Here is a 26,850-nt window from a genome sequence, read left to right as displayed (position 1 = left end):
GGGGTGTGGGTGGTTGACGAGAACGTGTGGGGTGGTTGCACATCCCGTTGGACACACTAAACAGGACTTGTTTAGGGTTTGAAGCTCACTGAAGGCGATATTACGAGGCACCGTTACTAAAAGGTCAAAAGTGAGGTTATATGTTTTACTGGACACAAGAAGCTGGATAAACAACACCAACGATGCTGGCGGGGCGTGCAGCAAATATCTAAAACTGAACCTGAGACTGGGTTCAGTTAATTTAAGTTATTAGATCCTCAGAGTCTGGGTTGTATTAATATCAGAAGATAAGATCTCAGTTGTGCAGTGTGTGATCAGTCTCAACAATCTGTCAGCAGCTCAGACTATTTACAGATATGGGTCTGACTAAAATGACAGGAGGGACCGATGCGCGGCCAAAATAGAAGTGAGCTGGCAACAACAGCTGTCTTTGTGTCACCATCCACACTGAACTAAATATATACAACAATCATTCCAAGACAACACACACTGACAGGGTTTCATGTTTCTCCCTCTTTTCTCCCTCTGCTCCCCCTCATCTCCCTCACACACTATAATTATAACGAGGAATACAACTTTTTTTGCAGCAAAACAAAGAGATTGAGTTGCCTTTTGCTCCTGGTGAACGGCTCGACTCGTAATGGCTTCCCGTGGTGATATTAAATCGGGTCACAAAAGATAACAAACACAACTGCTTTGCACTGTTTTTGCTTTGTCTCGATCCTGTTAAACACGCAGACACGCAGATGTAAATTCAGTGGAAAAGCCTTACGTGCCCCAGCGGAGAGGTTTTACTTTGAAATGTTAGGTCTACTGTCATGTCTGGGACACGGCCCAGGGGAAAACATGAAAGGCGATCAGTCAGTTTAGAGAGGCCAGTATTAATGAACGTAGTCAAAGAGCAGGGGAGAAACAGAGGAAAGACATGCTAAAGGCTGACCCCACTTTACTGGGGTCCTGCTGAGAAGGGGGAGGAGGTGCACAGGGAAGATATAGAGAGGAGGCAGTAAAGTGAAGAGCAGGAGGGGAGACACCGTGCAGAAGGAGAAAAACGATCTAAGGGAACTCCAAACATGAGGATAATGTTTGAAAAATAAAGATAAATGATGGAGTAATAGGCTGGAGCACTCGGTTGGTGGGAGACGTGGAGTGAGAAGAGATGTTCAGAGGTGGAATAGTTGGACAGAGTGAGAACGGGCAGAAAAAGGCCAGCAAGAGGTTTGAAGGAATGCGAGCGAGGCAGAAAAAGGGGTCAACCCAGGAAGATGTCCAGCTGAGCTCTCTCCATTCAGATCTTATCTAGCCTGTTTGCTTGGGGTCCACACAGAACCTCCACACCCTGCTGCCCTACCGATCTCCTGCAGTCACCCCTTTATGCCCACTTCATACCACATGGGCACAATTACATTAGCAGCGAGTCCCCGCTTTGATTCCCGGGCCTCTGTTTCTCCCCCTTTTCAGGTCTGTCCACACTGCATGATAAGGGGCAAAAAAGTGCGAAAATGCAAACCAATAAAGCCTTGTGTTTCACCTGCTATATCCACAAACACAGGCACGCAGGAATACACAAGAACTTATACAAACACACACAAATGGGCATTCTGACGTGCGCAGAGCCAAAATCCGGGACAGGAAAGATAAGCATCATGGGCACTTGCGCTGCATTTACCACCATCTGTCTTCCCCATAGAGGGGGAACAGAGGCAGATAGAGCAAACGTGATCACGCAGAGTTTAAAAGGTCAGGACAAATAAAATCAGCTGATCTGCCGTGCAAATTAATTGGTGCACCAGACAGACAAATTGGCAGGTCCGTCTGATTTGATTGAGATCATCTGCCACAAATAAATCAATAGGACATCCTGCACCAGGAAAGATGTCTCCAAGACATCTGTTTGTCAAAAAGGCTCAGTAGGATTCCTGTTTCTGTAATGTGCCAGGTATAAATGTAGCACAAAAGCCAGATCTGTGCTTTTGAAAAACTATAAAACAGAAAGGTATTATGGAGGATTTTCAGCAAATTACAGTAGCTAAGCTCTTCAGGGGGGGATGTTGGCACAAAGAGATACTGTGAGCAGTGAAAATCTATGTGCATGTCAATTACATTAGACAAAAAAAACAAAACACAACTTTCGAGCAATAGGCCATATTCTTTCTGTGCTACGGCAAAAGCAAAAAAACAATAAAGTGTTTGGCTGTGAGTTAACACGGACGTTTCCACCACCAAAGCAAAATGGATTAGGATACATTTACAGGCAGACTGCCCTCACTCACCAGTGACGTATCAGAGCTCAAAACTACATCAAAGCACAAACAACGTAACACTAAATGTGATTTAGAAACTGAAAAGAGGGCAGGATTTGTCTTTTTAGAGTACCTCTGCAGCCAATCAGCTTGCAGCGGGTAGATTTATGTTGCTCAGTGTCTGACGGAAAAACATTCAAAGCATTTAACAAACCCATTAGCACACAGATTGAGGTAAAAGTTTACACGTGTGCCAGAAATCCTACGTCCTATCTTGACGCCTCACGCCATAAAAAAAAGTCTTAATTGTCCTTCCTAATCTGATCAGCTGTAGTTTTCTCCAGCCTGTGCCAGACTTTCTGCTTCTTAGATCATAACACCGGGCCAATTGTCCCAATTAAAACTACGTTAGAGGTGCACTTTGCGCTTGTGGTTTGGCTGTGAATCTCAGCAACATGTTTTATGATGAGCAGCTTGATTTGGGTCAGGTCTCCTTATTGGCCCAGCATGTATGATAAACTACTTCCCCATTTAAGGTCCAATTTGGGCAGTTATAGCTATATATACACATACTTTTTCTGCTTTAATCCTGGCTTTAAGACCAGATATAGAGCAATTCAACGTGACAGAGAGACAGTGAAATCATTTGTAATGTTATATTTCATCTGTAAACTTCACATATATCATAAATACCATTCATCAGAATCACATTGCACACATTAGTCTCCCTGACGCCCCCCCCCCCCCCCCCACTGTTTTTCTCTCCCTGCTCCCTCCACTAATCTCTGCCTTTGTCCTCCTTCCAAATCACACAATCAGAACCACATGGACGTGAGAAAACACTCCAAGTAAATAAACAAAACCAAAAAAGGACCTGCTCTGTTCCAAAAGTGCATCCCTGTTGTCTGGATTTAAGCAGCATTAACAGTAAGTAAAACAGTGACCACTATAAAACTGTCTGCTTTAATCTGGCTGTTTGTTTGAATGAGACACAGCTCTCTTCTTCTTATTGATGTGTGTCAATACTGCAGCTCTTGAAAGCTGATATTCAGCCTGTAGCAAATGCAAAAATACACAAATAAACACATGCTTGAGTGCACACAATCATTAGATGACACTTATACACATCTGATGCTTCAGATCCATCTGAACCTTATGTGTGTAAAAGAGCTGCGTTTGTGTTTGGACTGTCCAGAAAGACCAGATGTGTGAGGAAAGGAAAAGAAAGTAGGGGAAACAAAATTTGAATGCACGCAGCAAGAAAAGGAGAGAAAGAGATTGTGGACCTGATAGTTTGTCCACATGTTCAACCCAGATATTCCACGTGTAACCCGAGCTGACTGGACATCTGTGATATACTCTCCTGGCTCCCGAAATGCACTCAGGACTCATTTTATTATGATTCTTGAGTGGAACAGCAAATATGCAGATAAGAAGTCCCTATAGAGGCTGGCAACGGAGATGGCCTATTGGATGGTACGCAGAAAAGTGGGAACACAAAACATGCTCACGCATGAGAATTACAACGCATCTGCGAGGTGAGCCAACATGCAGGCCCACACATACAGACACAGATCGTATGCAGTCGGACACAAACGTTTCCGCGATATGTAAAAAACAGATGGAACACTCATTAAAAAAAAAAAAGTTTCAACATGTGCAGTATGTTTCGGTATTGTAAGTTCCTCCATCGTCTCCCCCCCTCCCCCCCCACCCCTCCCCCCGCCCCCATCTGTGCCTCCATCTGGCCCGGGCAGTCAGACAGCGAGCAGTGGCAGCAGTGACAGCACTCCTGACAGAAACCAAGTATTTCAATTTAATGGCGGCAAGTCCAGAGTGTGTGTCCACCACTGTGCGCTCATTAACACCTATTTAACACAAACGATCACACTGTTGTGGCACCAAATGGCCTGCGAAACTGCTGGCAAACATTAAAATATACAGAAGACCCACATCCCTCCCTAAGCCTGGCCGATGATCCGATCCCGTTAAACATGGTAATTTTGGTGTGGCCTTACTGCAGTTATGTTCAGCTATCCACAGCGCTGGCAAACGACTGTGAGCGAAATTCTCAAATTAGTGAAGAGAAACCTCAGAGAGTGAAATGACCCCATCGCACACAGTGAAGTCGATAGTTTAACTGCGGCCGCTGTGGTTCCATGTTGAGCCGTAGATGTGTCACATATGGTTGTAAACATGGGAGCAGAGCGGCTGCACATCTTGGTTGGTTAACTACTGCCTTTCAAGGTTTCAATGTTTGAAATTCCCTGCACTCTTTCGACTCCCTTAAAATTGGCAAAGACCCGTGAAATCTTTGGGGTTCCTGTTATTAATAAAGCAATCATACAACTATCAAGCTATTCTTTCAATTTTTTTATTCGTCCACGAGTGAGGTTTCTATCTCAGCGGAACTAGAGTTGCCATTCATCAGCTCTTGCTCCGGTCACTGGTGGCTATAAAACCAGAAACTGGCTTGCTGGATAGACCCACACCTGAGGGACAAACCCCCATCTCCATCTCTTCATTATCTGTTTACAGCATGATAACTATCTCCATCCCCCCGACCTCACTCCTTGGCTGAACTCTGAGTTAATGTATACAACCAAGTGAACAGACTGTGGAAGTACAGCAGCCTCAGATCATCCAGGTCCCAGATCCTGCGCTATATATACACTCCTGAAATCATAGATATAGACAAGAATGAGGAGAACGAGAGAGCCGCACTGCAACAAACTGGGCAGGAAGTTGAGACACAAGGAGGAAAAAAAAGAAAAGAAGGGACCAAAAGACACATCAGGAAAGGTCAAAGTGAGAGAGAAAGCAGGCCTGACATGTAAATACACCCCTACAAGAGTCAGCAGTGTTAAGTTGTTGAGAGCTATCCTGCACTCTGCTCTAACATGGCCTCGCCTCCCTGCTATGACAGAATAACATGCACCAGTAATGCTGAGGACTCGTTCAAAGGTTTCGGGCCCACTTTTATGAGCTCAGTTCTCATTAAAGAGGTGCTGTGAGAGTGACGAGCCTGTCCAGGAGCTTTTACACTAAGCAGGAGCATGTTCGGCACAGTGAGACCATCTGGATCACCTATGCTCTGCTTCACACCTCCGACAACCCCGAAGAGGGATACCCCGACTGTCAACTCCACTCTGTGTCTGGGAGGGATGGAGGGATAAACAACAACCTCTGCTCCAACTCTGAGTTCCTGTCCAGAGATGCTATCTGCCCAATAAATCCAGGTGTGTGTGCACGAGTCCCGTCCTGCAGCTGGATTCAGCCTCGCCACATTCCTGATGGATTAACTGGGCTGTAAATGCCAGAAAGACTGATACTGGAAACTTATTTCTGATCTTTATCCATGTTGGACATCTTAACAGATGATGAGATTCCAATTAAAGCCTGTTTACATTATTTTAAAGGCATTATTTTCCCTCTCAAAACGCAATTTAAAGGAGTACGTTATATGATCTTCCCTGCCCTGCGAGCTCAGATAGATGACTGAACAGGTTGAGGAGCACGCTGCAGCGCAGAGAGGAACTGTTTGACCTCATGGTGCTGTCAGCCAGCCAGAGGCTACATGGCGGCGTTAAAGAGTTTTTCTGTTCGCCTATTAAAAGGCTATTCACCTTGTCACCTGCCAATTGTGATAATTAAAGAAAACATCATAATAGTTTCCATATTGGCCGCTGTGTCAGCTCAGCAGCGCTCCGGGAGCCGTCACAACTACTGCATGCAAGACTGTACGAGCTCATCCTGAAGATACAGCAACCCTGAGAAAATATTCTTCCCATTTTGATACTGACTGATTATTTTACATATTTAGGAGTGCTGCTATGGCCTTAAGGGATTTTTACGGTTTACGAAAATAAGGAGTTTGTGAATGTTATTTTTAGGAAGAAAGGAGGAGAACAGTTTTGAAAAAAAAATCAAACGAAGCAACCTTAAAAATATTAAAACACCAAACTTTTTTTTTTTTTTCTCCCATATTCCCTCAAACCTGAAGTCAGCATGTAATTGATAGGAACTCATTGGCTAAATTTTACTTTCAAAAATTTCACAAGCCTTTTAATTTATATTAGAAAGACTTGTTCGGCCTGATACATTACTCACTAATTAGTTGAAAAGTTACATTATGCTTAGGCAATATTCTTCTTTCGGGAAAAGAAAATTGTTCAATACAAGAATATCTAATATGTACACATGAAAATAAATACTAGCATTACCGCTTTCTGGTTGGACACCTGCACCAACCAGTCAATTTGCAATTTACATCCATATCTGTCCAGACTAACACGACTATATTCTGTACGTAGTGAAGTCTTTGAAGGAGTTTGGCCAATAAACCCGATTCTGATAGAACACGAAGTTGAAGCCATGACAGTAGAAAATGCTTCAAATAAGGATGCTGTGGACTCTACAAACTCTAGGCTTCACGCACATCTTCAGCCTGATCACACAGAAGATCTAAACAATTGCCAAAGTTTCAAGTAGACACCCGAGATTAGTGTCACCAGTATCAAACCAAATGTGAAATATGGTCACAATTTCTCCTTCTGTTCCTGAGTTTTGGTGTTCAATAATGGACAGAAAGTGTTTGTGAAGAACATTATTATCTCACAGTGAAGTTGATGTTTTGCATATAAAATGTCATCACTTACTTTTATTTCATTAGGAATTTGTGTGACATTTTTTCATATTTAGTGTGTGAATTCTTTAGTTATGGCCAGAAATTTGTTATGCGAGGTCACCGTGACCTTTGACCACCAAAATTGAAGCAGTTCATCCTTCAGTCCAAGTGAACAATTGTGCCACATTTAAAGAAAAGCCCCTCTAGGCCTTCCTGAGCCATCGCGTTCACGACAATGGTATGGACAGTGCGTACGTACAGACAGACGGAGAACCTGAGAACATAAAGCCTCGAGTCACGGATGTTGCCAACGCGGAGGCATAAAAACACGGTCTTGAATTTAATATAACTTTTCAAAGGCCATCTGTTAAGTGAAGAGATCCAGAAACACCATGGATAATTCTGCAGTGCTGCTCTTAAATCAGTCCAAGACTGAAAAAAATGAATTACGTCCCTGTGGTTTAACACACAACTTGATGCTTTTGATGCACATCAGCCTGCTGAAAAAAATTTGCTGTTTGGAAATCATTTGCATCAGACAAAGTTTCACTGTATGAAAAGCAGCAAATCAGATGTTCTTATAAATCAAGTTTTACTTTGATGTGCATTTCAAATGATTGATGTCTCATTTTGAAAAAGACTCTTCAAACATCCTCTATTAATGACAGCGAGTGTAAATATTTATCTTGTAGCACTTAATCAAATCTAACTTGGAAGATGTTAAGATAACTTATTATAGTAAAATTGCTCCTTAATACTACTACTACTAATACTACGCAGTCTATAATAAATTTGGGACTTTATTTGGATTTCTGTCCACTTGTGGTAATAAGAAACACTCATCACATCAATGTTTACTTTGGGCTTGTGTGCGAGAATAATTCTTGTTTTCATGTCCTTGCACCACTATAATGAGCAGTGCAGCGAATAAGAAAACTTAGCCTCAGCACTTCCTCTGCTCTCTGGCTTGCCTGGCGAAAGACAAAAATATAAATATAAACATGCCCTGGTTGTTGCTCAATGCCTCTTTCTGGAAATGACTACTTCCACTGCGTGCCAAGAGGTGACAGCCTACAATCCGACGCTTAAATATGAACACATGGATGCTAAATCCTTTAAATATGTCACAAGCTGTGTTTCCTCATCCACCCCACGTTATTTACTGCTTTTGATGACCCGAGTTAATTCTGACGATGATATCATTTATGTCAACAGATAACTGCAGCCGGTGTCGTTTACCTTTCACTGAACCAGATTTAAGGATGTTGATTAATTTCTTGCATTTCCGCATTTTACTACTGTATTTTATTTCTTAAACTGCACCGTAACTTCAATTCTACATTTAGCTTGTTTAATGTTTTAATCACTGTTCTTAATTGCTTTTAAATGTCATTTTCTTTTGCCTTATGTTTTGATGCTTTTAATGGTTTTGTGTGAAGCACTTTGAATTGCGTTGTTGTTGAAATGTGCTATACAAATAAATTTGCCTTTGCCTTACTATGAATCAGAACTACCCTGACTGGGTGAGTTTGTCAGTTCAGAGAGTCCCTGTTAGCTGGTTTGTGTGTTCTATACATCCTGGGCTTCAGCGCCTGGCACCTGGCCCTGGCTCCTCTGTGTGCTGCTGAGGTCCTTGTGGGCCTTCATGGGCTGCCGACCGGCCGGCTTGTGTCCAGCTGTTTATTTTTCGAATGGAAGAATGTCGGCCCCGCTGTTAAACACTGTGGTTTCACAAAGCTAACTTTAATAAGAAGGCTGATGAGAGACAGAGAGGGGAGAGGTCAGGAATATAGTTTCTGTGTAGGTGGTTAGTGAGTGTGAGTGTGTGTGTGTGTGTGTGTGTGTGTGTGTGTGTGTGTGTGTGTGTGTGTGTGTGTGTGGGGCAAGTACACACCTGGAGCAGGTTGCACCAGCTGTGCTGTAAGTTCAGCCTTAGCCTTGTTATAATGTAAGTGTTTTGGTGAAGAGTTACACATTAATAAATCAAACTACCACATATTATTCCTCCACAATTAATCATATCAAAAATGCGATTTTGATTTAAACATCGAAGTAATTTTATTCCTGCACGACAACGATTCTGCTGCATTTTCATCAGGACATCAGCTGCGTCCAGCGATCCTACTTTCTGCCTCAACACATTGCAACTCAGCATGATTGCCAGTATGGAAAATAAATCCGATGAGAGTGAGTGAGAGACACCGGCGATAAGAAAACAGAAAAATACTTGATCAAAGGCTGTTTAATAAGAGAAGATTGTTGATTGTTTTTATGTTCAATGTCAGATTAATGCGGCTGCTACATTTAAACTAACAACCAGAGCAGAAATGCAACAAAACACATTTTGTGCGGGAACCGCTCTGTTGTCCAGCATATTTTTTGTTGCATTTCTTCTTGAATCAGGTCAATGATGCCAATAAAAATGTACATTGAAAATTTTAGCTAGAATCGTGCCGTTCTACCATCATGCAATTTCTCTTCGATATTTGTTGTTTTTGAATGTTTAATGAGCTGACTGAACTAGCTGACAGAGCTGACATTAGCTTGCTGACATCTAACCAATTCAAAGCTGCAGAGTAAGTAAGACATCGGCTTGACATTTACTGCTCATTCTAAACTGAGTGAACACTGACTCTAAATAAGACATAAAGTCACACCTATATGTATAAAGCACTGGCAGTGAAGGTTAATACTGTGTTTTGCCGCTTTATTTTGTTATACAGCTAATGATGCCAGTTTGACTTTTGCACTGTGCGTTGATTGCATTTGATTATACAGCTACAGACTTCACACAGCTCCCTCTGGTGACACACAGCTGGTGCACCGGAGTCCTGGGCACTGTAGGTATTCATTCACCTCTTGACTCCACATCTACAACCCTCTCACCCTGCCTGAGAATTCAAACGGTAGACACAGCCATCTCCGAACTAAATGTCTCCAGCCATCTGAGAGCCAGCATTCCCCTTTCCTCCTACAAATAAACTGAGCACACTCAAGCCGTCCAAGATCATCTTCCAAATAAGAACAAGATATCAAGAGGAGTCACTCATTTTTATTCCCCTCTTACAGCGACCCGCGGAGCATTACAGACACAAGGAAAGATAAAAGTGCTGAGGGCTCGAGGCTCCCACAGCTGTGCATTCGAGCTGCTGTCCATATGACAATGGTGTCTGCAGTCTGCAGTATAATGCTCAATGCAAAGCAGGCTGTGGGGTAAAGAAAGAAGAAGGGAAAAGAGAAAGTAACAGGCGCTTCCCTTCGGACGATGTCAACCGCAAAGCAACTTGCTGCAACCAATTAACTCTTTCTAAAAAGCTTTAGGAATATTTTGACCCTTAAAAAGAAGCTAAATACCAGATACAGTAGTTTGAATCTATTTAACAGCCTTACGAACTTACTTCAAGAAGATGAAGAGTGTATTAAGTTAAACAGCTGCGGAAATTCAACTCTGCAAATAAACCTGTGGATCAGCTGGATGTCAGATTCTCGTCATTTGAACGACATCATTGTCTGGAGCAGAAAACGATTTACACTGCAGAGAACATCCTGCAGTCTGGGAGATCTGTAAAGTGTGTGTGTGTGCACAGACACTTAACCTGGTGCAGCAGCAAAAGAGTATTTAAAACATTTTGAAATCTCCTTCCCCCTGCAGCCTAAAGTAATAAGCCACCTGGATTTTCCGCCTCAGGATCCTTTCTTCATAACCGACTTCATACACGGTGAATTTAAAGCAATGCAGTCAGTCACTGGGAGCAACATACTAAAACAATGCGCCTGCAGACATCAAAACAAACATGTGCACACGGAACTCGCACGTGTGCACACGCACAGCTAGTGGTCCAGCATTTTAATGTCGCTGCGGCCCATAGCTGCAATGGAACAAATCTAAAACAAGACCACTTATGAAAACAAATTTCCTGCATTCATTGCCTTAAAATGGTCATTAATGGATCTTGCGTATTCTTCCTGTGGCGATAGAGTGTATAGGTAGCTGCAAACTTCCTGCCTGATTTATTATGGCTTTAAAAACAAAATGCACCCCTGGGGGGATGGGGGGGGGGGGCAGGGGGACGGGGGGATGTTGGCCCCATTGTGGCTCTGCGTCTGCCGAAAGCTGGCTTCCCCCCCCCCCCCCCCGTCTCCTCCTCCAGGTGGGGAGAGCAGGATGCAGGGCAGTGAGAGCGTGCAGCCTCCCCTCTGCCTACTAAGCAAGAGGTTGATCCCTAGATGGGTTGGTGAACACCAAAAGACAGCTGAGGGGTTTCACACAAGATGTAATGATGTATTTCACAGCCTATTAGACGTTACACATGCTGCAGACGGCGTGGGAGGACAATAATCACCCACCACGTATGCAGGACTGCTGAGAGACAATACAAAAAGCGATACTTTTTTTTTTTTTTTTTTAATTTCGCTTCATACGTGTGCATGTGAAACGCATCAAGAAGCCCCGCTGTGAGCATGCTGTCTTAATTATATAAATATACACAAACACGCAAATATGGGGGGGGGGGGGGGGGGGGGGCGCTGTGGTCCCGCTCAGTGTGTAAATGAGCTCTTATCTGATGGAAATTGATCTGACTGCACAGCCAGGGGACTGACCTCTTGGCCTCGTATACACTAACACCAAAGACTTAGATGTGCTGTATGTACTGAACGAGCCCAGCCTTAACTATAACAAGATATAAAGGTACATTTAAGGACGTGCTACGGTGTTTTTAACTTGAACAAATGTTTAACCACAAAACTCTTCGTCGTTTTCCAATGGTCACCGATCAATAAACCCAACACAATATGTCAACAAGGGGTTGACTCATCATCTGTTTAGAGATCAGACAAAAAATACCCATCAGAATTTCATAACAAAGCCAGATTTACACAATAAACAGCAATAAAACAGCAACCACCGACGCTGCTATGTCCTTACAGAGCAGATCTGAAAACCAGCATACACAAAGTAAACACAAACATGATGCAACAGCAGAGGACTGTACTAAGATGTGAGATTGGTGGGTTATATAGGTATTGTTGAGACTAAAGCCAGGGTTTCCAGTAACATGAAGCCGGTTCTCTTTTAAGATGGCTAGATCACCATGGTAACTGATGCTACAAAATGAACCTGGTCCGGCGCGGGTTATGTTGGAGATATCGGAACACCTCTGTTCGACACCTCCGGGGCTGGAGGTGAAATGATAAGACTGAAATGTTCATACACCTCTATTAATAAACGTATTTAATGAAATATGCGCATGTAATTACTGAGATCTTCCTGTGCACATTAAGGTAAGGTGATATTATAAGCCTTTCAGCTTCAGCTACACATTCACACAGTCGGCGATTTTTTTTTTCCCCACATCCTTCCATCATTTAGCAGCTGCAGATGTGCTGCTTTCAGTGTGGATTATGTGTTAACTTTTTTTTCATTATTATTATTATAGTTTGCTCCTCGTTTTTAAAATCTGTCGTTCTGCTGCCAGTACACTTGTCTATTTGTGATTGGTCAGAAACTGCAAACACCTCTTTAATGTGAACGCGCTCAGAGCCGAAAGCAGAATTAAGCAGAGTTAACAGAGGAAGTCGAGAACCACCGTCGTAGTAGCGATTATCTCTGACGGCGAGTTTCCGCTTTGTTAAACGAGCTCAGGCAAAGAGAGCCTCCTTCTAAACAAGGTGCAGGACCTTGTTATCTGACCTGTATCTTCACTCAAGCTTTAAAATTACAGCCGTCTCTGGGGGGAAAGATGTCCTTTTGTTCCTTATTTAAGAACCTTGAATTGTAGTTGCAGAGGAGAAATGCAACACTAATAACCGTACCTTGCCTTGTTAGCGATAGCTTCACTCTGTCCTCGTTGCTCTCGGCTGCTACTAGCATCGGACTGAAAGTTTGGAGGTCAAGAGCCCCTATAAACCACTTAAATAAAATTATCATCAGAATATTAACAAAACTAACCAAAGAAATAGAAGAAGAAATAAATAAATAAAAAAACAAAAAAAATAGAACTTATTTAATTTATATTTGTGGACTTGCAGCTCCTCTACACTCTGCCGGGGGGTGCTGCAGCTTCCTGCTCACTCCCACTTCCCACAACGTCGTTTATTAAGTAGCCTAATATTTCCAAAAGAAGTGACATGCCTTTTTGTAGATTTATCATCTTGCGTTTGTAAAACTGACGTCAAAATGTTCCAGAGATTACCTCACTGTAGACCATGAAAAACCTTCAATTTCTAACATAAAATGTATCTCAATGGATTTGTGATGGTTGCTTATTTTTTTAACACCAACTCCCGCAGCACAGTTATCGGTGACTGATGACTGAGTAATATTAATGGGGGTCTCTTGCTGGCATTTAGTTTAAGGACCGCGCCAAAGTGTGTGCAGACTTTGTGCTCCCCCTAGCTGATCTCAGGCCTGTTAAACAGCCTTTAAATGCAAATTGCAGAGATGACAATACACTCCCTCTACACAGGACACATTCAGCCCCCCACATGATTCTAATTAGTCATGGCACCATAGAGGTGTTGTGTTCATGTGCAAGTAATGAATGCCTGGGTATATGAACGTCTGTGTACGTTTGCGTGCAAGCACGTGTTGTGTGTGCGTCTGCAGGGGGAACAGGCGGGTGTTAATTGCAAACACCTGAAGCTTGTAAGGAGAGTTGGACTCAGCGACGGTTTGCCTAAGACTTAACGACTGTCGTATATGGAAGTGTAAAAGTGTCACAATGGTGCTTCTACTGAAGAGCCATGAGAGGTAAATGTTCCTCGAGCCAAAGGCCGGGGTCACATATTTATAGACGGGGCCTCTCAGCCAATCAGCCTCGCCCTCAAAATATCAAAAATGTCTCATTAGTCGAACGCTGTTCGGTCAAATGTGGCCATGACAAATTCAACATCATCCTTTTTGAGTGCTGCCGCAGTGGTGCTGCCCCCTGTTGGGCCCCAGTCCCCGTGCATGCTGAAAGGTGAGCCCCCTGATGCAGAGGGCATAGCTTTAATTGCAGAAATACCACTCGTGCTGTGTGGTAGTTGGTCTCTCACACAAATGCAAGCACAAGTGCTTTGAGATTCAAGTTTCAGGTGGGGAGAGCTGGTGCTAAAGGGAGAGGGGGGTCTCTTCTTACAGTGTCGTGTTGAGAGAGGTGCCTCCGTCGGCCCCTCAAAGGCTCGGGGACACAAATTCAGACACACACCACACACACAGACACATGGGGCCGCGACACCAAATGTAAACTATCTCCCAAGGACGCAAACGAGATGCACAAATGTAGGCATAGCACAGTTTAGGTACATGCACATTAAAATATTTTACATAAGCTGCATTCAGAGTACTTTATATAAGCACATGTCCACCCTGGATAGCAGAAACAGGAAGTTTACTGGCTGAAAAATTCCTCTTTAGAAATAAACACATTTTATAGAGAAATGTTAACAAGTCTGTATTGAGCAATCTAACTGCTAAGAAAAAAAAAATGTCCACAGGCATTCAGTTGTATCAAAGCCGCAATAAACATAATAGCCTTTTGTTTCAGCAAAAACCAAACACCACATCTAGAGACCCAAGAGAACTTTAAATAGACTTCAGAATAGTTGGGATTGTATTTCAGTGCCAAAACCGCTTGATTACACAGCAGGTCAGTGAAATTGACAGGAAAATTGGATGCAACATTAGATACAATAAAATGTTCTAATGGAGTAATTACAATCAAATTCACAAGTAAGGCTGTGCAGGCTAATCCCGATCATGCAACTTTTTACAAAATTGATTGTGATTGATCAGATTTAATCTCCGTCATATAGGCTGTCTACAAACTGAGTGAACAGCATCGGAGGCTTCAGCTGTGCTGATTCTCTCACAGACAAACTGCACCATCCTTTCTGAGCAGACAAAACCAGCGAACCACCTTGGCACAGCAGACTTTACTGGACTGGAAAAACAGAATGTGTTGAAAGTGGGCCAGAAATTCCAGCAGTGAACACTTTCACCTGTTCTTGTTGTTGCAGGGCTTTTCACACCCAGGGACAAAGAGGAAGAAAGGAAGAGGAGCCGGGCCAGGAAATTCCCCAGATCCTTAAAAACTTCACTTCTGCCGTAACTTCTCAATACAAAAATATAAGACAAGACAACGTGTTCCAAGCAGAGATGATGGCTGGATTCCACTTGAGCTGCAAGTTTGTTCTCTTGCTGGAAGTCACGGGCGACTCCATAGCCAGGTGATAATGGCACATACCACATGAGCGCCCGCTTTATTTCCTTACATTTTCTATCTGTCTCTAATGCATCTGTCTAATAAAAGAAAAATGCCAAAAGAATAATTAAAAACAGGAATGTTATGAAAGTCAGCTTCAATAAAGCACACACACACACACACACACACACACACACACACACACACACACACACACACACACACACACACATCCTGTTGCTACAAGCCAAAGGCTTTCTGTCAATGAAGCACAACTTTCCCTTCCATAGGTGACATACAATAGCAGGTCACTCGGCATGTTGTTCATACTTTACCAAAAATGTGTGAACACAATAGCACCTTAACCTTATAATAAAAGAAATACCATCGTTCTCTAATTCGATGGCATAATGAAGGACTGTGTGTGTAACATGATGTGGATCACACACTGTTCTCCACCCCAGGAACTATCACAAGCCCTGTAATGAACACCACAAGCCAAACGTCGCCCATCTTGGCACACGGCTGCTCCGTCTATTAAAGCGAGCATCCCCCACTGACACAAGCCTGAAGGGCTCCGAGCTGGACGTCCCTGTCCAACTGATCTGCTGAGTGCTGAGCCCCGCTGTCACAGTATGTGGCGTAATCGTCTGCACAGAACAGAACACACACTCAAACATGCCTCAGAGGCAGAGACAATCAGGTTTCACGAGCTGAGATACAGTAGAGCTCTAATTTCCAGTCTTGTTTGTTTTGTTTATGTGTTTTGGAAAGCGATGCCACAGAGAACAGAGACGGGTACCTGGAGGGCAGGAGCACTCTTGGCCAACATCCCTCGCTGTCCGCAATTTCGGCATCAGAACCACCACTTTCTGAAAACACACAGGAGAGCAAATCCCACAGTAAGATTATCATTTTTGCACATGATCATATTCTCAGTGTAATATGGTTAGTTATAAAGATTTGATTAGTTTTCTTTTGCTTTCAGTTTGTTTTATCGAGACAAATGGGAATAAACTGAAAGCTTTAAGCAAACAAAAAAACAAAACAATTAAAGGATGTAATGTTAAATTAATGATACCAGTGGCCTCCAATAACAATTATGAGAGCATACTTTCTCTCCCATTACATACAGCTTTAAAACGAAAGTTTTTCTTTATTTCTTTTCCATGTGATTGAATTATAGGTTGGTGTCTATCATCAGTGGTTATGTCACCCCATAAGGAGCTGTAACCGCAAACTAATTGGCCAGCTGCATGCACGTTTGATCCCTAAGGTCGTGCATTAAATGGGACTGATTTTAGAAGGAATAATTAGGGGTATAACCTGCCAAAAAGTGCCAAGTCTGAGCCTTTGCAAACCTCACTGCACATGTTCCCCGGTATTACGCACAGTTTACGCACAGGCGAGCGGTGCTTCTGCCAGAGATTCACAGGCGTGTATTCATCAATGACAACTACTGTTAATTATATCCACAAAAGACAACGTGTACCTCTTCCACGAGCTTCCCTATCGGGGTGCTCACATCTGAAATTAGGGTCCCATCCTCGTTTAGAAAAGCCCTGTGCGGCGGTTGGAAGGTGGACCCTTTGTCCATCTCCATCTGCAGTCGGTTCTCCAGCTGGAAGGTCTTAAAGCTCATCAGAAGACACACGGTCATGGAGCTCAGGGACATCAGCAAGCACAGAGCGACGGGAAAACCTGGCAGCCACCGCTGGACAGCGGACTTTGGGGAACACTGACACACCGGCTTACTTTCTCCGATAGAGTCGCTGGCTGTATCCATGCTGCGATCCTGCCTCTAAATCCGCTTGGTGAACAGAAAATAAACAAAATAACTAAATAACTGGTTTTGTTGAAGTTCTGCAACCAAACTGTAATCACGCTGCGTGGACTAATTTAGCAGCGCACAAAACTCATTCACAACTCCAAACTACAGCACAGTAGGCTGAGCCGTCAAAGCGCTGTCTTAAATTAGTGTTGGAATAAGAGGCAGCAGCAGCGCGCACCGGGTTTAAGACGGGCACAGATGGGAGTAATCTGGATGTCAACCAGAGAAGAGGCGCCTCCTGAGTTGCAGGTCGTTGTTTCCCGTTGGGGAGTATCCTACGTGGATGCGCAAGTACAACTACCAATGGATCCAGTTGTTTGACTTCCTAAAAAGTTGCACGTTCAACTAGTTGGGATGCGCCCGCCCTGCTGACCACGTGGGAGGCTGCAGAGTGATAGCTGCGAGTGAGACGGATTTCGCTTCGACAATTTGTGATCTCCCTCTCAGGGAGATGGACATCAGCTCATTACGCTACAGTTCCCGCAGTTCAGGTGATTTTCACCACAACGTTTTCAAACCCAACGAGTAAAACGCAAAGGATGAAAAATGTGGGATATTGTTTCTGAGTTACCCTATTAGATTTATAAATATTAGACCAGGCAGCTCTAACAACAACAACAAAAAAAACAACTTTAATTTGGAGGCTTGTTGTATATTTCAACACAAAACGCAGCTTGCGGAACAATATACTGGGGACGGCAATTTGTCTTAAAAGAATAAGCAGCACGAGAATCACGTGACGCACAAAAACCTGTCAAAACAATTAGCAACGCTGTATCTCCGTCCTGCCTCTACATTTAATCCAATCTCCTCCTTTTAGTTAACAGCAAACGAACACTTAAGTCTTGTGTTCCCTTATCAAATGTTCTAAGTTTGACAGGGTAGTAAATTGTCATATTTTAAAGATGAACAAACAGGAACATGTCAAAAACAAACTCGGATGGACAGTCATTCTAATATCTGTCGCCTCAAATGCTTCAATTAAAGACCGAGCTGAACACTGGGACAGATCACCATACTGACCTTCAGTGGTGATGTTCGTTCAGGCGGCAGACATTAGCAGCACTATAAAGGCTCTTTACTGCCACCATGTGGATTCATGCTGCTACTGCACCCAACAAGACCGCCTCTCAATCACAAAGAACGACGACGTCGTCTTCTGTTGTCACGTTTATTGAAAATGTATCACACTGCAAAAGTTACACAACCAGTCAGTGAAAAAAAAGAAATGTCTCAAGAAATTCTATGTACAAAGATTTTCTGCCCGCAAAAGCTTCTTTACATCCATGATGCTGAATAAATTACTGGTGAGTCTTACTGGCTGGATGAAGAATGCATGTTACATAACCCATCAGAAAACACACACACAAAAAAAACAACAACCCAGGGACGTTTTAATAATAACAAAAACCTCCCGAAAAACAAAACAAACAAACAAACAATAACGGATGTCTTAAAATGGTCATCTACAATTTAAATTACAGGAAATAAATAAGACATCGCTTCTGGAGATTCATTACATCAAAACATGTCACGCATGTAAAAAGGTAAAGTCTGACGAGTGACACGAAACACACGGGCTGAGAGATGGGACACGGCAACGCAGGGCAGTGGACTGATGCAGTCAATAAAAGGTACGTCTCTCCTGGAGAGTCAGGGAGCCGAGGGAGGCATCGAGCTCCACGATAAATGTCGCGGCGACGGCGGGGCTCTGACCCGAGGGTGCAGGTCAGAGGGGTCACGGGTTCGGGAGTTCAGTTGTCTTTGCTCCTGCTGCTGCTGCTGCTTTTACTCCTGCTGCTCTTGTAGTAGCAGGAGAAGAAGGGGTGTCGGAGGGCCTGCTCCAGACTGAGACGCTTAGCGGGGTCATACGCCATCATCTTCTCAATCAGGTCAAAAAGCAGGTGGTGGTCTTCGCTCTTGGACGTCATGTAATGCTGGTTGGGGAGGGAAAAAAAACAACAAAAAAAATCAATTGTAAAACCATCTCTTTAAAAAGATGTGATACATCTTAGGTTAGGTTCTGCAATTTTAAAACGGTTGTATATTAAAGGTTTGAGCTAGTGTAGCGGACAAAACATGGGCGACGCCTGAAGTAAAAAAAAAAGAAAAAAAAGAAGAAAAGCCTTTTGTCCCTTTTTAATTTTTGAAGGAGAATTTGGTGTATTAATTCAACTTAATTTTGAGGTTACCAGAATAAAGTACAATCTTACACAGACAGACAGACACTGGCTGCTGGAGCAAACAGCTTGGCGAGGGCACGTTATACTCCATTAACGTCAGTGCTCTTCTTTTACCTGTATGTTGCAGATTAAGGGTCGAGGGAACTTTTCATTCGTCTTAGAGGCAGAGATCAGTTCCTGGAGCTAAAGGTTCTGGGGACTTTTAATGGAAATGTAGCTTTAGGTGACTCTTTGATGTACCGATTGTGCTACCGAAGTGCTAACTAATGATATAGCATACAAACATAAGAGTTTTTGTTTTAAAATGACATTTGATTAAAAAATTTTTTTTTAAAAAAAAAGCAGGTGTATATCCATCCAGGTGTAATTGTTGGAGCAACTTTGCAACACTTTCTGTATTTCCCGGTCTTCAGTAGTATTTCTCTTACCTTGAGGGGTTTGCAGTGTTTCCTCACGTATCTCCCAGAAGAGCTGTGAACATCCCAGTCCAGCTTGCAACGGTGAACATATCGTCGTTTCCTATTTAAAACACAACAATTATTTCGCTGAATTCATTCACCGGTCATACATCGAGGGAATGATTATAAATATGTAAAACTTTATATAAATACAGTCATATAATTTGCTACTAAATAAGAATGATCATTTAATTGGCATTCATAATTTGTTTTATCAATGGACCCTTACCTGGTTTTCTCCAGGAGGTTTGTCGGGAGGGGCCCCAGGACTCTCTCCATCATAGCAAGATGCTCTTTGCTGTCATGAGTCTGATTCAGAGGACAGGATGAGACAAATTAACAAGTGCTCCGATTCACTGCAAGTGTATTTTTTTACAGTCTCTCATGATGCTCTCCACTGCCACCTACCTGGAAGAGGGTAGATCCAAGGTAGTACTCTATGAGAATACAGCCGACGCTCCAGACATCACAGGAATGGTCCCAGCCCAAATCTGAAAGACACAATGTCAACTAAATAACAACTCTTTACTCGTGGACCAATCTTCAGCTTTCGTGCCGTGCTTTAAAACAGACACTCACCTAAGATGACTTCAGGAGCACGATAGTGACGAGTTGAAACCACGGAGGTATGGTGCTCCTGGTCATACGTGGCGTTACCGAAGTCAACAATTTTCACATCTGGGTTCTTCAATGTTCTTTCATCTCGTTTCTAAGGACAAAACACATTCATGAAGCTCACGCGGCTTCTGTACTTCAGCCAGCAAGACTTTCGCGGTAAATATTTTGGAAACGTACCATTTCACGGTTATACTCCAAATTGTAGTCTGAATCTATGAAGAGAATATTCTCAGGCTTCAAATCTGTGTGAGTCAGCTTGTTCTTATGCAGGACTGAAAGAGAAGACCAGACATTTAGATCCAAGCCGCTGTTGTTCGACAAGACCGTACACAAACACAGCTGGTCTCCAATACTCACATCGCACAGCTCGGATGATCTGGTATGCCATGTGCCTGATGTGTTCAATGGGGAAAGGCTGGAAGTTGTTTTCCTTGAGGAAATCGTATGTGCTGAGGCCAAGCAGCTCAAAAGAAATACAAACGTGACCGTGGTAGTCAAACCAGTCCAGCATGCGCACACAAGCACTTTAAGGGGATAAAAGGAAAAGAGGGCATCAAGTTAAATGGCTTGACGGGTAAAATAAACTGTTTGACATGTGGTCACTGCCCCGTAGACAAGTTCAGGTGACATGCAGCTACTTACTATCGTCTGTCAGAGTCGAGAGACTTCAACTGTTCGAGCACCTCTACCTCAGACATAGCTGCCTCGCGGTAGCGGTCTATGTTTTTAATGATCTTCAGAGCCACTCGAGCTCCATCACTGAAACGCAGAAATATTCACGGTTGCATTTTGACCAATATTTAACCCAATAAACTATGAAGGACGAGAAGAAAAAGACAAGTCAACATTACGCTCTTGAGAATATTTCCTCATCGGTACTTACTTTGAGTGATCAATGCATTCGACGACCTTCCCAAAGGCACCCTCTCCGAGAGTACACACAATCTCATCTACAGAAAGTAGAGAAGTGAAGTTAGACACCCAGCACGGCCCTTTTTCCTGCTTTACTGCCTGATTTTACATTGCTCTGTTTAGCTACACTACTATAACAGGTTCTGAACACTGGCATACAACTGAATGCTTAATATGTTACACTCACAAGCAATATCTAACCATACAATTTAAATCTACTAGCCCAAATACTTCAGCCTCTAAATTAATGGTTGGAAATAACAACCAGACAAAAAGAGAGTGAGAGAGACAAAGTGTGAACAACAGTAGAAAAAAAAAAGGTATATATTCTATACATCTCGCTCTCAGCATGTCTCCACTGTGATAGATGAGGTGACCCTCGTCATCATCCTCAACACTCCTGGATCTTTTCCTGCTCCTGCGGTGATGGCTCCTCCTCTGCACCGGAACCGCCGCAATCCGCCATCACATCAATAACCCATCAGTCAGCCAGCACCCGGCCACCACAATGCGACATCGTCATTCATTCAACCAGGCCAAGGGAGGGGAGGTGTAGGGGTGGATAGATTCAGCCCGTTCAGTAACACCACCAGGCGAATGGACGGAAGGACGGAGCAGCAAATTCAAATTCAGCCCCGTCAGAGAAATTGGGCGGCAGCCACCACATAGTGTGTGTTACAGAAGAAAAACATGGCAACAAGATTTTCAGATGAGAGACTTTCTCAGAGTAGTACAGAAAAAAAATGAATTGAATTGACTGTCTTGCAACATGTAGTTCTTTTTAACTCTTCTTTACCATCACTTCCCATAACAGCCCACTAAGATCTCAGTAAAAAAAAATCTGGGTCCACTTTTCTCTTGCAATTCTATTAACACTCACATCCCACTACTTGTCATTACTGGAAATCATGCTTAACAGTGAGGATCAGGACACACATTGAGATACAGAAAGACAAAGAGATGGGTGTTAAGCATTGGCTACACACCAGTGATAATGACCCATTCGATTGGTGATACAGACAGGGAGGAGGACAGAGGGAAGAAAGAGGTTCTCATACCGAGGAGGACCCGTGTTGAGAGGGGCTACGTCTGCGCCTTCTGTCTCTGTGCCTGTGGCTGCTTTGCCTGCTGCGCCCACTACGGCCAGAGGACTTGCTGTAGTGGTGCCAGTCACGGTCTCTGTCCTTGCAGGCGCCTTCGTGACTGTTGTCTTCACAGGCCATGTCCAAACTCTGGTCCTGCGTGTGCCCTTCCCGTGAGTCTAGCCTCTGGTTCTGACTGCGGGTTTCCAGGTAGTGCCTGAAATCAAACAAACAGGGAAAAACACAAATCAACAACGAGCACAAGAATAGGCAGGTCAGGTACGGAACAGCCCATTCCCTCAGCTGTGATCAAGCTCTGAAATGAAGACGGGATACGATGATGTTAATGGTCCGCCTATTGCCTGACACTCTATCCCTGCGCCTTTTATGTAACATTTGTAATTAGCAACACACCGATTTAAAGCCACCAAACCCCGAGAATCCTGTTCAATAAGAGGCTGCAGTTCAGAGTAAAATTTGTAATACGTCATCTTCATACCTAGAGTATTTTTTTATGTGTGTGCAAAAACCAACATACACATATGGGCTTTTTTTTTTTGTTTGTTTATATTTATATAGCCGTTTCCATGGTGACACAAAGCATTCCATCCCTAAAAACACAACCTCAGGGTGCATAATACAATCCGCGGATCCAGCAGCTGCAGATCTTTGCAAGCCAGAAGTAACACGGACGCCGTTTCTACCAACATAAAACTTAAAGATAAAAGAGTTTATTCCTCACAGAAAAAAATGATTTCCCTATTTAGCCTCCACTTATTTGCTTAATACGGTTGTGTTTCCTCAGCATGTTTTCAACCGTTTGCAGCAAACTGCCACCCAGGAATCCCCCAGAGCTTCAGCTGGTGTCAGTTGTCTTCCAGGACGAAGTCTGCCTCTCTACAGAATTAAAATTAGAATAGATCTGAAACATCTAATGTAATGTAACCCCATGGGCAATCATGCATGCCCACAAAAAGCTAGAATTGCAAATCCTATAACCTTCGCTTGATGAACTGTAACTGGGACGTGACCTTGGTGTTAAGAAAACAAACTAAAGGTTAAAAAGGCGTAGTTGTGTGCTGCAATTTAAGTTCATCAGAACAACACAGTAACATGTGACACTGAAATTCAGAATGTTAGTAAACGTATTAAGGATGCACAACATGTTTGTTGCTGATATATCATGAGCCGATAAAGGAAATTAAATTATTGCTCCAATAATGGTATTTCAAACAGTCATCATGTTTGATAATATGAGGAGCTATTGAGATTAGGAAGGAACACCAATCAAACAGTTATCAGTGGTGAGTTTTGCCTCTGTCACTGGCTGTTTACACAAAAGCAGGGCTGACAAAAATAATAATTCTGTAAAAATACAATGTCTGTATTTTGGATTTGTAACATTTATATTACTGGTTATCTGCCCAGAAATTCCACATCGGTTCTTCTCTAACAGCTTAAATTGATTTAACTAATAAGTTTGTAGCCTCTTTATTTTTAGGATCTTTTCTAATCTTCATTGTAAATAGCTTGTCACCAATTTAACCAGTTCGACTGATGCCATTTCCTGTGCTGAGATTGGGTGGTCATTATAGGCATATGTGCCAATTTAGCTTCCAGCTATAAATTTGTAAGGCTCCAATATCACTTTAAAAATACATATACAATCCAGAAAATAACCAAAGGTTTGCCAATAATCGTTTCATATATGTTATGACGCGGTGCTGGACATACAAACAGCTTTTCTAATTAATTAAATGTTAATAAAATGCAGTTAATCGCAGGTGAAGTTAAATTTGAGTACGTTTAAGATGTCAAATGACACTCGACATCTCTTATCAAATAATCCAGCAGTTTATTTATACTTTTTCCAAATCACTTTAATGTGTATCTTAAGAAACTAAAAACAGTCCTAGGGTTCGAGTCAGCAGTTTATTGTATACTGATAATTACCCCTCATACGTGTTGAGGTGGCGTTGAGCTCTTCTGGATTTATTTTCTCTTTCGCTGCTGTGCGAATCTCGTTTCCTTCGCTTGCGACACTCCATCCTCTCTTCCCAGCTGTGCTCATCCAGCCAGACACCTGGGGAGCGCATTCGCTTTAAGTGGCGCATCTGGAAGACACACAACATTTTTATTTATATATATATATATATAAATAAACAAAAAAGTGACACAACCTGGAATTCCACTGAATCCAAAAGAAAAGAAAATGCATTTATTTATCAGTTGTTGCACCGTTTCTGTGTCCAGGCCTCAGTAGGACAACTAATATCTCTCTGGAGACTCCCCTCCTCCCCCATCGGAAAAAGGAGGAGGTTTTATTTTTTTTTTTTTATAAACAACGAATCTTTTGAGTCAGTTACGATGAAAAACACGCTCTGGCCTGAGCTACTCATGTTTGAGGACATTTAATCTTTTTTTTTTTTTTTCTCCCTTGTAGATTAAATCTCTTTACATACTTTTGATCAGACAAAACACGCAATGTGGGAAAAAAAAAAAAAAAAAGTCGCTTTGGACTCGAAAAGAGTACACAAAATAAATAAATACTTCAACGCAAACCAATCGATGTCAAAGTCATTATTTGCAACTCTTTAATTAAAACTAAAGTTAACATTTGCAGGTCGTAAGTCTGAAGTCTTCAACAGACTAACGCGGTGCCCCGCCGGTCAAAACAACGTCTCCACCACAGGAAAGGCCTTAAGCGGCTTGACGTCGTTCATATAATCTCCCGTATTTTAACATCAACGCTTTGGACATTTTTTTTTTAATTAAAGATGAGTAGTCAACTGTTTGGAGGAGATCGGATAAATAAGATAGTCACTATTAACTATTGCAGACTTTCTGTTGTTGGCTCGTCGTCGAGCAGATTAACCACGAAAAACAATGTCAGTTTTTAATGTGGATATCAGGCGCCAAAATGCGACATCCAACGTCGTAAGTGGTGACTGTCACCAATGCAGAAAGTTTGCAAATGAATTTGCCGACTTAGGTTTTTACTCCAGAAGTCAGTAGATACTCGCAGCGGCTCATGAGCCAGTTTAACATCCGCCATGTTGGCGAGACGTCGAAGTTCGGGGGAGCTAACTGGCTAACGTTAGCCAGCATTCGAGAAACACGCTAAAATGTTGTTAAAGAAATATATCGGCAATTGGCTATGATGTAAAAAAAAATTTGGTCTTACCGTCATTGGACAACTATGAGCTTCAAATATAAAGGCTTATCGGTCGTGTGAAAAATATGAACAATGAAAAGGGGGAAAATGCCCTCGACGTTTCGTCTTCAAAGATGGCGACCTTCCCCTCCGATGAAAACGTTCTTTAACAAATTCCATGACGCAACGCAAAATGACGACGGTCACCATGGTTACGTGGGCACGCTATTTCCCCGAGCTGAGCCTTTCAGGTGCGATCAGGCAAGACTTCTCCCTTTCAGACTGAACGCGCCGATATTAATAAAACGCGGACACATTTTACTACTTAACAAGTGATAACTGAAAAGTTGCTCAAGGAGAATAGCCCTTGATCATGTTCACGTTCAGAACCTGGACTGAGAAGCAATTTGCCTTATAAATATCAGATGGCTAAATTTATTTAAAAAAAAATGTTCAGGTTGTCTTAAAACATATTTATTTTCTCTTTAATGCCTTTAATATGATTTTTTTTTTCTTTTATATATTGTATTTACCGTGAGCTATAGCGATGGGGGGGGGAAGCTACAAAGTGGAAGAGCTCTGCCTGAGAGGTTAAACTCAGGGTAAAAGAAAACACCACACACGCTTTGAATTGTGGTTAAAACATGTCTGCGCCCTGTTTTCATCCCGAGCCCGAGACCCACCTTACTTAAATTGGATGGTTGAGATCTTCAAAGGGTTTCCGGCGACAAAACTTTTGTCGTTTAAACATCAACTTTGAAGATGTCGGAAAACAGCCAGAAGCAGAGCGTCTCTGGAAATGCACTCACGAGAGCAGCGATCGCTGAAATGCTGAAGAACAATTTCGAGAGACTGCCCGACATCGATCAGAAACTTTTCATCTACGGACCTTTGTATTTGGGGGGAAACGCTGGTCTGGCGGGGCTGATATCCAACAGCTTGTATCGCAGAGCCCTGAACGTCCGACAGGCGACCTTCGCCTCCAACCTGCCCATGGCCGTGCTGCCCTTCCTGACGACGTGCGCCCTGTACAACGCCGCGGTGTCCAACCCTTTGCTGTCCGGCGACCTCAACTGTCCCACCTGCTCCCTATTGCGAGGGGCGCTTGTCGGCGTGGTCGGGGGTGGCGTGTACCCCGTCCTCTTGGCCTTACCTCTGAATATCGGCCTGTCATCCAGGTACAGCACAGCGCCGATGCCGGAGAAGGGCAACATGCTGCGGTTTAGCGCGCAGCTGTCCAGACCGATCCTGAGGCGCATGAGAGCAGTGATGGTGCTCCAGGCCTTCTTCGGCACCTACCTGGGCTCCAGGCACTTTCAAACGTATACCACGCTGGCCAAAATAACATTTGACCCAAGCGAAGAGGAACTCGAGGACTGAAATGTACTGAACTCATAATATACGCGTGATTCTGCACTTATGTAAATCTCATTCATTTGACGTGGATTATATCTGTGGTTGTTTAACCGGAAATAAAATCAAGTGTGATCTTTCTGAGTTCGTCTGCTGGTATAAGCTGGTATCTAAATTTAAATTGCAGTAATTGCATCAGTTAT

General features: G+C 42.9%; 3 protein-coding genes across 4 annotated transcripts in view; 1 reads left to right on the top strand and 2 right to left on the bottom strand.

Moving 5' to 3' along the window:
- Positions 1-17,141, bottom strand: part of LOC138211563 (collagen alpha-1(XXIII) chain) — a 127,769-nt gene extending 110,628 nt beyond the window's left edge. Inside the window, exons 1-2 of the mRNA XM_069171519.1 lie at positions 16,549-17,141; positions 15,859-15,928 (exon numbers count right to left, since the gene is read on the bottom strand). Of these exons, the coding sequence (XP_069027620.1) occupies positions 15,859-15,928; positions 16,549-16,842 (364 nt within the window). The 5' untranslated portion in view covers positions 16,843-17,141. The remainder of the gene's footprint in view (positions 1-15,858; positions 15,929-16,548) is intronic.
- Positions 17,142-18,044: 903 nt separating this feature from the next.
- LOC138211146 (dual specificity protein kinase CLK4-like) lies at positions 18,045-25,461 on the bottom strand. Of its 2 annotated transcripts, none has more exons than XM_069170818.1 (13): positions 25,325-25,461; positions 24,094-24,254; positions 22,117-22,357; positions 21,394-21,496; positions 21,030-21,096; positions 20,789-20,905; positions 20,504-20,670; positions 20,324-20,418; positions 20,108-20,237; positions 19,937-20,019; positions 19,758-19,837; positions 19,499-19,589; positions 18,045-18,824 (listed from the first exon to the last, which is right to left on the bottom strand). In XM_069170818.1, the coding sequence occupies exons 1-13, from the start codon at positions 25,328-25,330 to the stop codon at positions 18,642-18,644; spliced, it is 1,524 nt and encodes a 507-aa protein (XP_069026919.1). In that variant the 5' UTR covers positions 25,331-25,461; the 3' UTR covers positions 18,045-18,641. The 2 variants fall into 2 exon arrangements, with proteins under 2 accessions (XP_069026919.1, XP_069026920.1); XM_069170819.1 differs by having other exon boundaries at positions 24,103-24,254.
- Positions 25,462-25,921: 460 nt separating this feature from the next.
- On the top strand, positions 25,922-26,788 carry tmem126a (transmembrane protein 126A). Its single transcript, XM_069170958.1, has one exon. The coding sequence runs from the start codon at positions 26,057-26,059 to the stop codon at positions 26,672-26,674; it is 618 nt and encodes a 205-aa protein (XP_069027059.1). The 5' UTR covers positions 25,922-26,056; the 3' UTR covers positions 26,675-26,788.
- The last annotated feature ends 62 nt before the right edge of the window (positions 26,789-26,850 follow it).

Source organism: Embiotoca jacksoni, unplaced genomic scaffold (genome assembly GCF_022577435.1).
Source record: "Embiotoca jacksoni isolate LCO1_2020_lvr unplaced genomic scaffold, fEmbJac1.0.p SCAF_5, whole genome shotgun sequence".
Taxonomy (NCBI): domain Eukaryota; kingdom Metazoa; phylum Chordata; class Actinopteri; family Embiotocidae; genus Embiotoca; species Embiotoca jacksoni.
Note: the sequence above shows the minus strand (reverse complement) of the source record. Positions and strands in the feature narration are given on the sequence as shown.